The sequence below is a fragment of the Rhea pennata genome, chromosome 1, assembly GCF_028389875.1.
Source record: "Rhea pennata isolate bPtePen1 chromosome 1, bPtePen1.pri, whole genome shotgun sequence".
NCBI classification, from domain to species: domain Eukaryota; kingdom Metazoa; phylum Chordata; class Aves; order Rheiformes; family Rheidae; genus Rhea; species Rhea pennata.
Window position 1 is genome coordinate 15477681 of NC_084663.1, and position 17404 is coordinate 15495084.

A 17404-nucleotide genomic window follows, 5' to 3' on the forward strand; every position below is an offset into this window, starting at 1 on the left:
CGGTGCCTGCGCGGGCTGCGCCCCGCGGCCGGCCCCGGCATGAGCATCTCCATCCCGGCGGGGCTGACGGAGCTGCTGCAGGGCTTCACGGTGGAGGTGCTGCGGCGCCAGCCCGGCGACCTGCTGGAGTTCGCGCTCCAGTACTTCGGGCGCCTCAAGGAGGAGGCGGCGGCGGCGGCGGCGGCGGCGGCGGCGGCGGCGGCGGCGGCGCGGGAGGCGCGGGCGGAGCGGGAGCCGGCGAGGGAGCCGGAGCCGGAGCCGAGCGGCCGCGCCGGCCATGAGCGCGCCCGCGGCAGCCTGCCGCCGCGCCGGGCCCCCGCCGACGCCCGCGGCGTCAACTTCGCCGAGGAGCCGGCGCGCAGCGACTCGGAGAGCGGCGAGGAGGAGGCGCCGGCGGCGGCGGCGGCCTTCCCGGGTGAGGCGCGGCGGGCGCGGGGGGCGCGGGCTGCCCGCGGCGCCCGGGCGCCGCTGCTGCCGCCTCGCCCCGGCCGGGGCGTTTCGCGGCGTTTCGCGGCGTTTCGCGGCGTTGCGGCGGCTTCGCGGGCGGGAGCGCGGGGGGCGCGCGACGGCACCGCTCCGCCGGGACGGGGGGCGGCGGCGGCGGGGCGCGGGCAGGGCCTCCGGAGCGGGGCGGAGCGGGGCGAGCACCGCCGCGGCGCCGCCAGCACCGCGCCCGTCCCGCGCTGCACCCCAGGGTGGCACCGCATCCCGCACCCCGTCCATCCCACGCTGCACCCCGGAGTGACACCGCATCCTGCACTGTGTCTGTCCCGGGGCAGCACTGCGTCCCGCGCAGCACCCCAGGGTGACACCGCATCCCGCACCGCGTCCATCCCAGGGCGGCACTGCATCCCGCGCTGCACCCCAGGGTGACACCGCATCCCGCACCCTGTCCATCCCGCGCTGCACCCCAAGGTGACACCGCATCCCACACCGCGCCCGTCCCGCGCTGCACCCCAGGGTGACTCCGCATCCCGCACCGCACCCGTCCCACGCTGCACCCCAGGGTGGCACCGCATCCCGCACCACATCCGTCCCGGGGCAGCACTGCATCCCGTGCTGCACCTCAGGGTGACACCGCATCCCGCACCCTGTCCATCCCGCGCTGCACCCCAAGGTGACACCGCATCCCGCACCGCGCCCGTCCCGCGCTGCACCCCAGGGTGACTCCGCATCCCGCACCGCACCCGTCCCACGCTGCACCCCAGGGTGGCACCGCATCCCGCACCACATCCGTCCCGGGGCAGCACTGCATCCCGCGCTGCACCTCAGGGTGACACCGCATCCCGCACCGCGCCCGTCCTGCGCTGCACCCCAGGGTGACACCGCATCCCACACCGCGCCCGTCCTGCGCTGCACCCCAGGGTGACACCGCATCCCGCACCGCGTCCATCCCAGGGCGGCACTGCATCCCGCGCTGCACCCCAGGGTGACACCGCATCCCGCACCCTGTCCATCCCGCGCTGCACCCCAAGGTGACACCGCATCCCACACCGCGCCCGTCCCGCGCTGCACCCCAGGGTGACTCCGCATCCCGCACCGCACCCGTCCCACGCTGCACCCCAGGGTGGCACCGCATCCCGCACCACATCCGTCCCGGGGCAGCACTGCATCCCGTGCTGCACCTCAGGGTGACACCGCATCCCGCACCCTGTCCATCCCGCGCTGCACCCCAAGGTGACACCGCATCCCGCACCGCGCCCGTCCCGCGCTGCACCCCAGGGTGACTCCGCATCCCGCACCGCACCCGTCCCACGCTGCACCCCAGGGTGGCACCGCATCCCGCACCACATCCGTCCCGGGGCAGCACTGCATCCCGCGCTGCACCTCAGGGTGACACCGCATCCCGCACCGCGCCCGTCCTGCGCTGCACCCCAGGGTGACACCGCATCCCACACCGCGCCCGTCCTGCGCTGCACCCCAGGGTGGCACCGCATCCCGCACCGCGTCCATCCCGGGGCGGCACTGCATCCCGCGCTGCACCCCAGGGTGACACCGCATCCCGCACCCTGTCCATCCCGTGCTGCACCCCAGGGTGACACCGCATCCCGCACCGCGCCCGTCCCGCGCTGCACCCCAGGGTGACACCGCATCCCGCACCGCGCCCGTCCCACGCTGCACCCCAGGGTGGCACCGCATCCCGCACCACATCCGTCCCGGGGCAGCACTGCATCCCGTGCTGCACCTCAGGGTGACACCGCATCCCACACCGCGCCCGTCCCGCGCTGCACCCCAGGGTGACACCACATCCCGCACCCTGTCCATCCCGCACTGCACCCCAGGGTGACACCACACCCCGCAGTGCATCCGTCCTGCGCTGCACCCCAGGTGACACCACATCCCGCACCCCGTCCATCCCACGCTGCACCCCAGAGTGACACTGCATCCTGCACCGTGTCTGTCCCGGGGCAGCACTGCGTCCCGCGCTGCACCCCAGGGTGACACCGCATCCCGCACCGCGCCCGTCCCGCGCTGCACCCCAGGGTGGCACCGCATCCCGCACCGCGTCCATCCCGGGGCGGCACTGCATCCCGCGCTGCACCCCAGGGTGACACCGCATCCCGCACTCCGTCCGTCCCAGGGCAGCACTGCATCCCGCGCTGCACCCCAGGGTGACACCACATCCCACACTCCGTCCGTCCCAGGGCAGCACTGCATCCCGCACTGCACCCCAGGGTGACACCACATCCCACACTGCATCCCTCCTTGCATCTGTCCTGGGGCAGCACTGCATCCCACACCACACCGCAGGGTGACACCACATCCCCCCACCGCGTCTGTCCCAGGGTAGCACCGCATCCACACTGCATCCCAGGGTGGCACTGCATCCTACACTGCATCCTGCACTGCATCTGTCTCAGGGTGGCACCACATCTCACACTGCATCCCTTATTGCATCCATCCTGGGGTGGCACCGCGTCCTGGGTGGCCTTTCCCGCACACAGGCCTCTGTGTGCCCAGCAGGGCTGGTCCGGAGGCGCAGTGGCTACCGCCGGGTCAGCCCGCTGAAGGGGGCCAACAGGCGCCGTCCCTGACGGGCGCGCGGCCCTCGCTCTTCGTGCTGCGAGCAGGCTCACTGAGAGGGCGGCCAGTGTAAGGCGTGCGGCGCAAGAGCACGGCAGGGTCAGAGCATCTTCAGCTTTTTTCGTTTTTTGAGAACAGCTTGCAATTGAAGCATACCTCACCAGATCATTGAAGGGATCGGTCCCCTCTGGTCCTGCTGAAGGTAGTTCTCCTTAGCAGAGAGTGGAAGCCAGCTGTTTGCTAGAGGAGTATCAGTGTAGTTTTAAAAAATAAAGTCTTAAATGCATTTTATCAGCAAAAAAACCTAGATGCTTAAGAACCGGGAAAGTTTCCTAGATGCTTTGTGTTACGCTGGAAAATGCTCGTCATTCCTTTCATCTGTTCTTTGCAGCTATAGCATGGGGTGTATAATTGATGAGAATTCGGATCTGTCAGTCTAATTCTGCAGATGTACATGATGATTTTGAACTCTGACACTATGCTGTCTATGAGACTGGCAAGAATCTAGAAATTAAAATAGAAAAGCCTAATGTATTTTGAAATTTTAATTATGTTATGACCCGTAATTTGTGTTAGATGGAATAATTAATAACCTAAAGTAACAGAATGGAAATATTTTTGAAACCACACAGAAGGCATATTAGTGAGTACATTATAGTAAACGATTAGTAATGGTGTGCTTGTGTACGCAGACATTGCGCAGGAGTATTTTAAGTTCAGATTTTACATCTGCCTTGAATATCTGTTCTTTTAAGGTAACATAACAATGCATCCACTCAGCCTTTTGTTAGCACTGGAGGCATAAAGCCTGGTATCTAAATCATTGTTTAATTGGTCTAAATATCAATTTAAAAGCATGTTTCTCTTATGCTCTTACTTTCTGTTTCTAGTAGCAATTCAAGTAGCAATTCTTGAATGTAGATTAGGGGAGAAAGATCTGTTTTTTCCATTTTTTTCCTGCTGTCTTTGTGAATAATCAGACTGCTTCTGTATAATCAGTCTGTCCTGTTGATGTACTGCTTTCGTACAGGAGAAGAAAACATATTACCAGAGTTTATAAGTAAAAGTAAAGTAAAAAAAAAATCCAATAAGAAGGTCAGACCTGGCTGTAGTACCTTTTTTGTTAAAGCAGAATTCTTGAATGTCAAGTTGGCAGTTTTTCCTAATTTGGTAATTCAAATAGGTTCTTGCTGTTAGGAGCTTGTTGTAATTGCTGTTGTCTCCAACTCCTTTTTTTCAATACATGTTTCTAAATAGAATCATAGAATCACAGAATCAGTAAGGTTGGAAGGGACCTCTGGAGATCATCTAGTCCAACCTCCCTGCTCAGCAGGATCTCCTACAGCATGGTAGACAGGGTTGCATCCAGGCGGGCCTTGAAGATCTCCAGAGAAGGAGACTCCACCACCTCTCTGGGCAACCTGTGCCAGGGCTCCGTCACTCTCACAGTGAAGAAATTCCCCCTCATGTTCAGGCGGAACTTCCTGTGCTTCAATTTCTGCCCATTGCCTCTTGTCCTGTCACACGGGACAACTGAAAAGAGTTTGTCCCCATCCCCCTGACACCCTCCCTTCAGGTACTTACAAACACCACAGTTGAACACTTTGCCATATTAGTTTTGTCCTTGAGATGTGTTTTGTAAGGTACATAAGCATTTTTCCGTTTTAGAAATGATGAGTTGAAGCATTAGCTCTGTTAAGCAATTTCCTTTACTCAGGAGTTGTATGTAAACCACAAATTAAACTAGGTTTGGGTCATTTAGATTAGTGTCTTCTGAACACAGTGCTTAATTTGGAAGTGATTGTGTGATATCTTTTAGTTTCTTTTATATTAAGTTGTCCTACACAAGTGTATGAGTTTTAATCAGTCAACAGGAATAACTCCTGTTAGTGCTACTGGGAGCTACTTAAATTGAATATGACTTAGTTACACTTGCATACATAAAATCGAGCCCATATTTAGAAAATTCCTCTAATTTTTTGAAAGTTTGGAGTGCATGTTGAAATATATTATGCTGTGTTTATGCAAAACATGAAGATACTCTAAGTTATTTGTCTATTTTCAAATGCCTACACTTTTCTCTTTACATTAGCATTTAGAATTCAAAGGGCTCCTTATTTTGATGGATAAACACACACATAATTTGTATCAGCTTTTTTAAATGTTTGCTCATAGCTGAAAACATGAGCATTGATCTATTTTATTGTTTGAACGTATAGCGTGAGTATAGCTGAGATATATTTGCATTTGATAGCTCAAGTAAAGCATTTGTAATATAACTTGAAATATCAATATTAAAGGCATGTCTTTATTTTAGTTGCTTTATTCAGTCTGAATTGCTTTATGTATATACTGTTCATGTAAATTTTGCAGTAATAGGTAAATTGTAGAAATGCGAGGATCAGGCAAAACTTTGTACACAACCACATCCAAGCGAACTTTGTGATGATAAGTAGTGCTTCATCAGTTCTGTTAACCTTATTTACTACTTTCTTCTTGAAATTAAACAAAACCAAGAAACATCAACTAGTTCATAATCTTACTCCAGATCTGTTGTGCAACAGTAACAGGTAGATTAGAGCAGAGGTCAATAAGAGCGAGTGGGCAATAAAAAAAAATGTATATATTGTAGTAGGAGGTTATTAAATTGGGACCATATAGAAAGATATGGGGATTTCTTAAAAGCATGTAACTTCAAGTTTGAATGTAGATTATGATGGGCAGTGGCTGAAAACATAACTAATGTTTGCTTAGTAACCTGTAGGAATGAAGTTTTAATAAGTTCTACTCTCAACTGAAATACAAAAATGAAATAGTCCATTATTTGTATGGCTATAAAGACAGAGCTAACTGGAACCAAGCCAAAGCAGCTGTAGTGAGGATGTAATTTAGAGGAGAAAAGTTTGCAGTTACAGGTGGGTCCCTGCTGAGAAGGTGTGAACATGGAGACGTGTGCATGGGAAGAGGACGTGGCCAAGGACATGCCCTGACCGATGGACAAGGCAGGCACAGCCCTGTAGTCACCCAGGCTGGTCACGCTGACCTACCCCTTGGCGTGGCTTTGGCCCGTAGCGCCTCACGCTTTTCCAGATTGCGTCTGACGTGATTTCGAGAATAGTGGGCGCACGAGACCATTTGTGATAGGCACTTGGAACACAGGCAGTTTTTCTTGGGGGGGAGAGAATTTCATCCTTGTGGATGGGAGCCTTGCTGCTTCAGTAGGACTTTATGGTCAGAGTGTGCTCACAGGCCAGTTTTATCTGCAGCATACACATAGTCACAGAAACAGTAAGCTTCAAATCCTTGCTGCAAATCTTACGAATGATAGAGGTCTGTGAAATAATGGTTTCCAGTATTTTTGATAGGAGTAAAATAAAATATTTTCTTTCCCCCTACAGCTATCTTACAAGACAAGCCTAAAAAATTGAAAGTTTAATTTGTTTGTTTTTTTCTCCCCCTTAATCTGACCGAAGTGTTCTCTTCAAGTCAGGAGAATATCAGTCCAAAAGCTTAATTTGATAAAGTTATAAGCAACTGAAAATGTGATCTTGTAATGGGAAATGTTTAATTGCCTGTATAATAAGGGGCATGGTTTCATCGCTGATGTGTGCATATATATGTAATTATCAGTGAAAAGCATGCTTTACTATAACCACTGAATTTTTTAAAATATGATTGCACTAAGAATTTAGTTGAAGTAATAGCAGTCGCTACTCAAAAGTGGCTATATGTCCCTGCTCAAAGCAAAGACCTGCATGAAGGGACATGTTGTTACTGGCTATTATTTAGTTAAAGTTGATGTATTTGAGCAGTTGAAAGGGAAGAGCAGGAAAAAAATTCTAAAACAGAAGCAGAAAAGTAGGGCTGTACCAAAACCATCTGAATTTTTCTCCAGTCTCTTTTTCTCTGAAGGAAGCAACTTGAAGAAACTGTCTTTGGCTAACTATGCGGTTCAAAAAAAATAGAGCAGTATTAATTCAGGAAGTATGCAAAGATATAAAGATTTACATGAATGAAAGACTTCTTTTAAATAATAAACAAAATATACACATATCCTTGAGTGCCAAGGAGGTGCCTATTTATGGAATGTATTCCTGCTGAAGCTATAAAGAAAAACAAAGAGATATCCTAGTGTTTGTAACCCGCACAGGCTGGTTGCTTCCTTTGTCTTTCAATAAGTTAAGCTTAACCTAATACATGCATGTCTCATGGTTTATCCCCTGCTATTATATGTTACGCAAAAGTATTGCATTTTATCTTCCACTACTGTCAAGTGAAAACCGTCAGTTTGAGGGAAACCTACCTTAAATAGTCAGATCTCTGGAGACTCATTGCCCCTAGCTGATCCTGTAAATCTGGAGCATATGGTTTGGAAATGACACATTTAAGTCACAAGGTACAGATTAATCAAGGTACAGACTGCTGTCCCTGCTTCTTTTTTTTTCTAGTATCAAAGATGACCTCTGGATTGGAAAATTTTGTTTGTTAGGACAGTTGTAAAACCACAAGGTGGAAAACAGGGCATAGAACAGAGGCCAAAAGGGGATGAATGTGCAACATGGGAGATGCAAGGGGAAAAGCAAGATGAAGGAGGAGAGGCAGATCCAAACTGAGGAAGAGATAAGGGAGAACACACATGAGAGAAAGGACATCAAAATCTCTCCTCTTGTTTTTCTGTACCTAGCTATAGCCCTTCTCTCCTCATATGTACACCCCAAATTCATGTCCTGAATTTTCTACTGAAATTCTGGTTGCCTTATATATGCATTTCTGAAATACAATGCAGCTAAATACATATTGAAATACACTCCAGCTAACCCTTCCACTTGCTGTTTAAGAATGATAACCTATTTGCTTCATGGAACTGAAACAGAAGTTCTCATTGTGAATTTTGATCATGACAAGTAATCACAAACTGTATTTTTATTCAATATTTTGCATTATGAAATAGATTTTTGTTCTATAGATCAGTTTTCAATCATAGTACTAAAGGATGTTGAACTAGATAAAGGTTACGTCTTTAAGTCTCTGATAGTCTGTCTTATTTTTTATTTTTCTATTTGTCTGGAGTAATCATTTTTTTTTGAATAAAGACTTCATGTTTGTCAATTCTGTTTTTTATTTAAAAATTCTAAGAGCTGTATTCCAAGCTTTCATGCATTTCGTGACAAAAATAGCAGAAGTATTCACGCAGAGATTGTGTTTGTAGTCACTAGGCAGGGTAATACATGAATCCAGATTTCAATCTGTATTACCAGTAACAGAAGACATTTGAGTGTGGAGCTACATTGAAAATATGTTAATCAAATGTCCAATGCGTCATTCAGCATTTTAAATGATACCGTGTCATACAAGGAAGTTTGCTATCTGAAATGAAGGAGGGTGTCAAATGGCAAAGGTATCTGAAGTCCATGGGAGTAAAATGCAGGTTGTAGGTGCAAAGTATCCATAGAGAAAACTGAGCAACAGCCATATGACAATTTCTCATCCTTTTCCATATAATGCATCCCATTAACACTGCAGCTCAGAAAATAACATCCAGACCACAGATAAAATGAGGAAACAGTAAAGAAGGAAACAATACAAAAATCCAAATTTTAATTTAGTCAGCATGACCTTACTGTATTATAACGGTCTGGATGATGGAAGAGTGGTAAAAACATGCTGTAACAACATAGAGTGTTTTTCACTTCTATGTTTGCCTCTTAAATTGCTCTGATTAATGATATCAATACTTAGAATAAATCATCAGAGCTAGAATTTGAAGCTGAGAGCTTATAGAGGTAAAAGCTAATGATGAGAATAGCATTCTTGCACATACTGTTCCAGTTATTAGACTAAAATGGTTTTTGCAAAGCTGGGCTAAAAGGTCCAATTAGTAAGTATTATGAAGACTTCCTTAATGGAGAGACTAGAAAATTGCTGTATAAAATAGATTCTGAAAAGAAGTAATATGATCTTTCCTGCTCAGAGTTGTCCTAGACACAGTCCCGATTTTATAAAGATCCTTTTAACAGCATTGACCCCTTCTGAATCTTTGTGATGCAGATGTACAATGTATTTTCATAAACACTTACAGTCTTTCCGTAGCATAGCTTCTTACCATGACATGTCTATTTTAATACATACCAGACAGGAAGAAAAGAAATCGTTGCTCTATTCTGGAAACAAAACATTCCTTGAAAGCCTCGGTATAAACTATAAATAAAAGATGTACAGAATCGTCACTGTTGAGATGGATGTAAGCTGGGACCCGACATAAACATTCAGGCTTAACTAGCCAGAGTACACAGGCTGAAAAGCAGATGTTTTTAATGTTAGTGTGAAACATAAAATCCTTTGCAGTGAGTTCTAAGTCATTTGGAAATGCTGCAGTGTGTGGATTAACATCCATATGAACTCGAGCTCCGTGCGCGAGCCTTGTCGGAACCTCTTCTCTGATGACTGCTGATCAGCATACGTTGTCACTGCGCTGGTCTTATCCCTCTAGTTCCTTTGCCGTTATGTGTTTTCACCACTGACTCTTTTATCTCTTAGATACTCTCTGCAGATGGGACATATTTTTTCGTTGATGCTTGACTGTAGTTATTCCAGCAGTGGCCTTTTGGGGCAGGATGGGGGAAACAAACCCCAAACCTACTGACCTCGCAGTTCCTTGAAATGGATGTTGATAAAGAGTTTTTAAGGATTGCTTTTTAAGGTTTCACATATGAATTTCTACAAGCTAGTAAATGTGTTTAAGCACTATTCTTGGATTAGCAATGACTAATAACTTGAATGACAGAAACTGTATTTAATGGAGAGCTAAGATTGTCCTGAGGTTTCTTGTTCTGTTCCAAATTAACATTCGTGATACTCATGCCATATGTATAGATGTATCTTAAATTTTTCCAAAGGCTTTGAACTTGATTTTTATGGCAAATCAGTTTTAATAAAATTTTTTTTTTGTCAGAGCATAGTTTACAAAAATGTAAGTTCTCAATAATAGATATTACTAAAAATTAGAAGGACAAAGTTTTTTTTCCAGTTATGTCTCATTTTCCATTGAAATTATGGAGTTAGAATCCAGGTACATTTACGGATCTGGTTCTTCATGTGTCTCATTAGCACTAAATCTCTTTAGCTCTGGGGTTTGATTTTCTTTTTCTTTTCCTGTTTTTAATGCATAGTGTTTTCTCTCTCCAGCCATTTAGTTCAATTCCTCTGAGTAATGTTCAAGCATTTTTCTCTAAAAGCTATCTTTTAGCTGATAGTTTATCTGTCTTTATTGTTTTTTAATAGATACTCATCAATATAAGAAATAAACTGATGCATCTTTCACCATTACCTTATTTAAGCATTTGCGAAGTAATTTAAGTGTAGAAGTAAGAGCCTGCCTTCCTTCCTGTTGCCTCAACAACCTGCAGGAAATATTATTTAATGGCTAATGCATGTATAAAAAATTGTTTGGGAAGTAGATAGATGGTTATTTATTCTTAGATGGTACAAATTTTCATGTGTTGGGAAAAAATATCTGCAGTATTTAGATGTCTCTCTTGCTAACCTGTAGGTGGTTAAAGGAGCAGAGCGGCTCTCACATGAGGAAGGACAGAGAGCTGGGCCTGTTCAGCTTGGAGAAGAGATGACTGAGGGGGATTTTGTCAATGCGTGAAAGTGTTTGAAGGGTGAGGGTAGAGAGGGTAGGGCCAGACTGCTCAGTGGTGCCCAACAATAGGACGAGACACAACGGGCACCAGCTGCAACCCGGGCGGTTCCATCTGAACGTGAGGAGAACCTTTTCTTTCTGTGAGGTTGACAGAGCACTGGAACAGGTTGCCCAGAGAGGTTGTGGAGTCTCCTCTGGAGATTTTCAAAACCCACCTGGACATGATGCTGGGCAAAGTGCTCTGGGTGACCCTACTTGAGCAGGGGGTTAGACTAGATGATCTCCAGAGGTCCCTTCCAAACTCAACTGTTCTGTGATTATATGATTCTGTCTCAGTCAAAGAACAGTCTGAGTTCTGAGAGGAAAATGGTTTCTGTGCAAGCATGTAACAGTTTATCTTCTTCTCTGACTGCGTTTTGAGGAGTTGTGGGAATGTGTCACAGCCTCCAGAGGGAAGTTCCTTAATGTGGTCTTCTGCTAAAAGACCTGACTTTCATGCTACAGCCAAAATTGGCTGGATGTTTTTGATCCATTTCCACCAGAGAAGATTTTCCTAGGGGATTATATGGTGCATAAGTGTAAAGCAATGAGTTGCAACCTACTTCTTTGATCTCAGCTTTTTTTTTCCTAAAGGATCCTTCTTGTGCAATAGATGGGAAAATGGCAATAAAAGACAGAAACAGGATTTCTGCATTTGCTTTTTACCTTTTTATTCATTTTGCTGTTTTTGTTCATTTTTTTTCATTTTGTTCATTTGTGTACCTTTTGTTGATAAGTGCATTAAGTGTTTTGTTGTGAGCTTTTTTGCTTCTTGCAACATGCAAAATTAAGAAGATTACTCAAGCTTCAGTTTAAAGGGCAGGCCAATCAGTGGATAACATCTACTTCCCCTGATTTGAAATAAAGATCTGTTTGCAATTTTTCTTGACAGTAATGGAAGATAAATCACAGAAATGTGTGTTTATCACGCTTGTCAGTCGAAAGGCGACAGGGTGAGATTTACAGTTCTAACATGGTGCTGTTTTTACAGCTGTTACACAGGATGATAGAAGACAATCTGGGATTAAGTTGAAGTAAGGTGCGGGTACAGGCCTTTCAGAAGAGGCAAGTTCTCTTGGATCCAGATCACTGAACTGTTTGTGGTGTCAGTTCATGCCTCATTGAGTGCTTTCCTCTACGTACTTTCTTATAGTGGAAAAATATTTTTTACTGCTAATTGCGGAAAAGCTCTGCCACCATAGAATTTGAATCGTTGACAAAATCAAAACAAAGCATGCAGATGAGCTTCAGAAATATATATTTTTTTTTTATCCTACAGATAAAGGAACCATTAGAGCTTCTGCCTAACAAAATAGGCCAAATAGATGTGGAGGGCTTGGGGGTGGCTTTCTGCGGGAGGCAGTTCTGAGCAGCTGCCCGGGGTGGGAGGAGGTGGGGAGGTGCCGGAGCTGTCCAGTCACTGGGTGCTAGAGGCCCCGCAACCCGACGGCCGTGGGGTTGTTGTTAATTATGAATTGTTATTCGTGACTGTGGTAGAAATGAGTGCATTATGATCTAGTGCTTGCCATAAACATTTACTTCAAATTGCTCTTTAGTGGAATTTTCTTTTTTATTTTTTTGTGGAAGTCTTGATGTTTTATTGGTTGAGGCTGTTAGTTGCCTGTGAAGAACTAGTAAAACTGACTACACAGCATCACACATACAAACTGGCACATGCCTGTGATGTTTCTTTAAAAAAAAATCATAGTGTAAAAAAATAGATTAGCCAACTGGAGTGCTAGGGTGTTCAATTCAGTTGGGGGTTGGCTCAGAAGAGCCAGCTGGTATATGATGTAGTATATGGTGCCCTTGCAGCATTTAGTTTATTCAAGGCGTGCTCTACTGCAGGCAAAGTGCAATGTGCTGATCGGGGTGTCACCTAAGCAGCTGGTTCAGAGCCATGTAGTACTGATTAGCTGGCTCGCAGGCCAAATGAAGCAGACCAATATTGAGTTTATACTATAACTTTCCCTTCGTGGTGGATACTCATTTGGTGTGAGCTGCCAATTTTCACAAATTTGTAGAAACGTCTTATCTCGGAGACTTTCCTTACAGTTAAATTTAATTGAAATTGTTCAACAAGTTCAGAAGCTAAAAAGTAGAACAAGCAGATGGATAATGTAGTGGTATAAACTCTTTCTTGACTGAAGGCTAAAGAAATTAAGCAGGAAGCTGCATTCTTGAAATGAGATAGTTTATTACTGATATTGTTTAATAGCAACAGAATATGGAATAGCCCTTATTAATTGCTGTCTTCTAGCAAGTGTCGTTTCACTTGCAGAATGAAATGACTCTTGCTCGTTTGCTATGTTTAAATGGCTGGTGCTGGAACTAATTTAAAACTGACAGGTCAGTTTCTACAGAAGCACAGTCTTCCTTCTAAAAATCAAGAATAGAAACGTAATTGCTCTCACTTAGCTCTGGCGTTATTGTAACTGACACTCCCAAAGTAAGATGAGTCTGCTTATTCCTGAGTAAAAGTATTTCTCTGTGGGTTTTTTTGTTTTCTTTTCTCTTGGAAGAGAGACAAAGGTCAGAATATAAACACATGCACTGTTTTAAATATGTAAAGGCAAAGCCAAAAAGATTTACGCACTCGTTCCGGAAACTCTACTTTATATTTACTTCTGGCTAGGAATTAACATTGTTTAACTTGTGTTCTGTGTTCCAAGACAAAATAGTTTATGGAGCTGTAGAATTAAACTTTTCTTTCAGGTAAGGGGAATAATTTAGCTTTAGTCTCAATGTTAGAATTTTTTTTGGATTACGCTTTAGATAGCAAAGTTTGTTTTTCTCTTTAACACAAGACTCATTCTTTTTCTTGCACAAATTGTGCATTATAGGGTTTACAATTGCAATGTTTTTTTAAAAAAACTTCTCAGTCTAGTTCATGTTTGATGCTGGTTTCTGTGTTTATATAATGAGTAATTGAATACATGTAATTGATTGCCTTTTAGCAGGGGGAAAGAAGAAAGGAAAGAAGGTAGATGTTTTGCAGCCTGTAACTGGAAAATCATGCAAATTCCAGTTAACTTATTGGTTGGAACTCACCAGTGGGGATAGAATATCACTTTTTTACATTTTTATTGAAAGAAAATGAGCTTAATCATAGTTCATTTTTAAAAAAATCTTTTTGATGAATACTAGTTTTGATTTTTAAAATAAGATGTATGCCATGCTGTTTTTTAGTGTTCAAAAGTTTTGTACAAGTGGTTTGATTTCTAAGTAACTTCTTCTTTAAATAGCAAAAAGAGAGAATTTGGCTTTGGAACTTTGAAATAAATTAAAAAGACTTGTTAATCAGAATTATTGGCCTGTCTGTAAAATTAGATAGTTCCTATCTATAATACTTTTAGAAATTCAATTGTAAGATTATAATATAGAATCTCCTACAGGATCTCTGAAAAAATATGCTTTATAAATGCATATTTGTATTTTTAGGCCAGCCTAATAAAGGTCTCATGGTTCGTCAAGTTTGTGCCATGCTCATTTAAAAATGTGTTTATATAATACAATATAATAGCTGACGATAGCTCTTTCCATGTTCCACCAGCGATAGGAGATACTTCAAAAATGTGCAACAGAATTTTACTTAAGTAGTCTATGGGTCTGGATGAAGTCCACAAGACAAGGAATCTGGACTGAAGGCTAAGATTTGGCCTTTTCTTATTCCTTGATATGATTATCCTTTAAGAAGAGGATGATCCAGCAATTGAAAACAAGGCCTTGAGAGCTGAGACCGATTGAGTTGAATCTCCGTGTGTGTCACGGAGCTGCAGTGTGACTTTGAGTAGCTTTTGCAATGTGACTTTGAGTAGCTTTCACTCTATGCCCAAATGTGCGCTGTAGCTTGGTAAAATGGAATACTTAATGATCCCCATCTCTCAGGGAACTTGTATATTGAGGAAGGGCTGTAAGGGGCTCCTGTAACATTGTTTGCATATAGTACTTACTGTAAAAAAACCACTCTCTAATCTAGAGTGCAGGGCCCAACTGATGCTAGAATTTAAGGGGTTTTTTGTTTGTTTTTTTTTCTGGTGCATGAATTTTTGTGACCAAATATAGAAAATAATGGGATTCTCTTTCACTGAAATATGTAAGAGAACCTGAATAATCAGCTAGACTTTTGTAAACAAAGGAAGCCTATACAGCAATAAGACAGCAGACTTCCTCAAATAAAAAAGCTGCCATCTATTTCATCCTCTTTATCTTTCTTAAAGTCTGTTTTTACTAGCTTTTTTAAAAAAACAACTTTCAAGGAGTATGGCTGAGCAACTTAAAACTCTTAAAAGGAATCAAGTATTAAAAAAGAAAAAAAAAAGCCACATGCGTGGCATACAAAGGTTGAAGGAGCACCCAAATTTGAGGTAAGATTTTGTGAATTTTGCCATTGTCTTTTATAGATTATATGAGCCAGCTTGCCATTGTCCAGATGTTATCATAGGAAAGTGTAAGTAAAGTGGACAGTAACCATAATACTGTGCTCTTATGAAAAGAGGAGCATGTTCCTAAAATAATATGAGCTCATTTAGACAAGTATGAGGCCAGACTAGGGGATGGGAGACTCGGCATGAGCCTGAGTGAGTAGGAGGGAGCAGGAAAAGGTGAAGCTTTCTGCCAAGCCAGGTGGGGCAGCTGCTCAAAAGGGGTCTGCTGCTGTGAGGAGTGGAACGTGCTGGAGGTGACCTGGGGAAACCATAACCACAACAGCTAGTTCTTCTAAGCGGACCAAACCACCACAAGTGCACCCTCACACAAAGCAGCTGCAGAACTTTCTTGTCTGCGTACTGAAGACATTACATTGCTTGGTATTCCTAGTGCATACTGCTGTTTACCAGATAGTTTATACAAAAGACAAGTCATGGTTATTAAAATGAACTGTAGCCCCATAGCCATTATAGAATCCTACATTAAGTGATAGGCTTTTTTGGTCACACTTCACAGTGTGGGGGTTGGCACAGTTGGAGACAGAGTTGACACTCTGGAGATTGTCTAGTCCAATTCCTCTGCTCAAGCAGGATCAGCTAGAGCAGGTTGTTCAGGACCCTTCCCAGTCAGGTTTTGAGTATCTCCGAGGAATGAGACACCACAGCCTTTCTGGGCAACTTGTTCCAGCGTTCAACTACTCTCACAATTAAAATATATATATATATATATATTCAGATAGAATTTCCTGTGTGTCAGTTTGTGCCAATTGCCTCTTGTCCTGTCACTGGGCACCACTGAGAGGATTCCATCTTCTTTAATATTCCCCATCAGATATTTATGCACACTGATAAAATCCCCCTGAAGCCTCTCTTCCCTAGGCTGACCAATCCCAGCTCTCTGAGCCTCTCCTCACATGAGAGATGCTCCAGTCCCTTAATCATCTCGATGGCCCTACATTAGACTTGCTCCAGTATGTACAAGTCGCTCTTGTGCGGGGTAGCCCAGCACTGGACACAGCCCTCCAGATGTGACCCTACCAGTGCTGAGCAGAGGGGAGGGATCACCTCCCCTGACCTCTGCCTAACGCAGCCCAGGAGGCTGTTGGCCCTCTTTGCCGTGAGGGTGCATTGGTGGCTCATGGCAAACTTGTTGTCCACCAGGACCCCCAGGTTGTTCTCTTCCAGCCGATCACTGCCAGCCTGTCCTGTTACGTGGGATAGTTCCTCCTCAGGCGCTGGACCCAGTATTTTCCTGTGTTGAACTTTATGAGATTCCTCCTTGGCCATTTCTCCAGCCCACTGAGGTCCCTTTAACATGTCAAAGTCACATTCAGACCTAGCCTCTTTAAGAGTGAATAAATTCTTGTCCTGTGTTTGTATGCAGCCTGTCTCAGTGGTCCATACTTTGAAAATAGATATTTAATTAAATGTTTCATCCTTATAAAATCTCACAGATCAGTATCTAGTTTAACATACTCTAAATGTCCTCGGTAATGTGCTTGTAACCTCTGTTGATAATCTTCTGTAAACTTCATGAATGTGTTTAGATTCAAGCTGGTCTATATACTGTGAAGGAGTTCTGTATTTCTTGTTCAGCAAAAAATGCCTTTGGGACCCAAAATACTTCTAGTTCAAGAGTGGAAAATAGGACATATGATTTCACCTTCCCTAGCCTGTCATTTCTATACAGACATGAGACATGTAAAACACTTCAGATGATAAATACTTACAATTACACTGCTAAAGAGGGCCACCCTAGAAGGAATTTAATGTGTGTTATAATCCAGCTATTGATTAGTTACACATTTAATTTTTTAAGATGCAATTTATTATTTTTAGTGAAAATTAAACAATAGAGGACCAAGTTTTGACTAGCTAGAGAAGACTTCCAAAAGGAAGTTTTCTAGATACCTTTATGTATGACATCCTAGATTATTAACTTTAAAAATTCAGTATAAAATGAACAATATTAAAGAAAATTGTTAACAAGAAATTTTTTTATCTGCTTGATGCAGGGGGGTGATGTTACTGTTTTGCGGGATGTGCTGATAAAGGTGAAGCCCATTAAGTGATCTGCTGTTGTTTCCAAAGTAGTAAAGACCATTTTTTTTTAATAAATATGTTAGGCTAGGTTCAAGAATGAGACTGGTAATGGTAATACCCAATTCAGTGAATATTTAAATGGAGGGAGGGTCTAAATGAAGGTATTTCCTTTTTCTTCAATTCCTCTCTTGACTGCCAGAAATAGTCAGGTGAAATTAAGTTGTAT

General features: G+C 44.4%; 1 protein-coding gene across 1 annotated transcript in view; it reads left to right on the forward strand.

The window, feature by feature from the left end:
• PRKAR2B (protein kinase cAMP-dependent type II regulatory subunit beta) overlaps nucleotides 1-17404 on the forward strand; it is a 94231-nt gene continuing 76827 nt past the window's right edge. The window contains exons 1-2 of the mRNA XM_062582200.1: nucleotides 1-186; nucleotides 247-415. Of these exons, the coding sequence (XP_062438184.1) occupies nucleotides 40-186; nucleotides 247-415 (316 nt within the window). The 5' untranslated portion in view covers nucleotides 1-39. The remainder of the gene's footprint in view (nucleotides 187-246; nucleotides 416-17404) is intronic.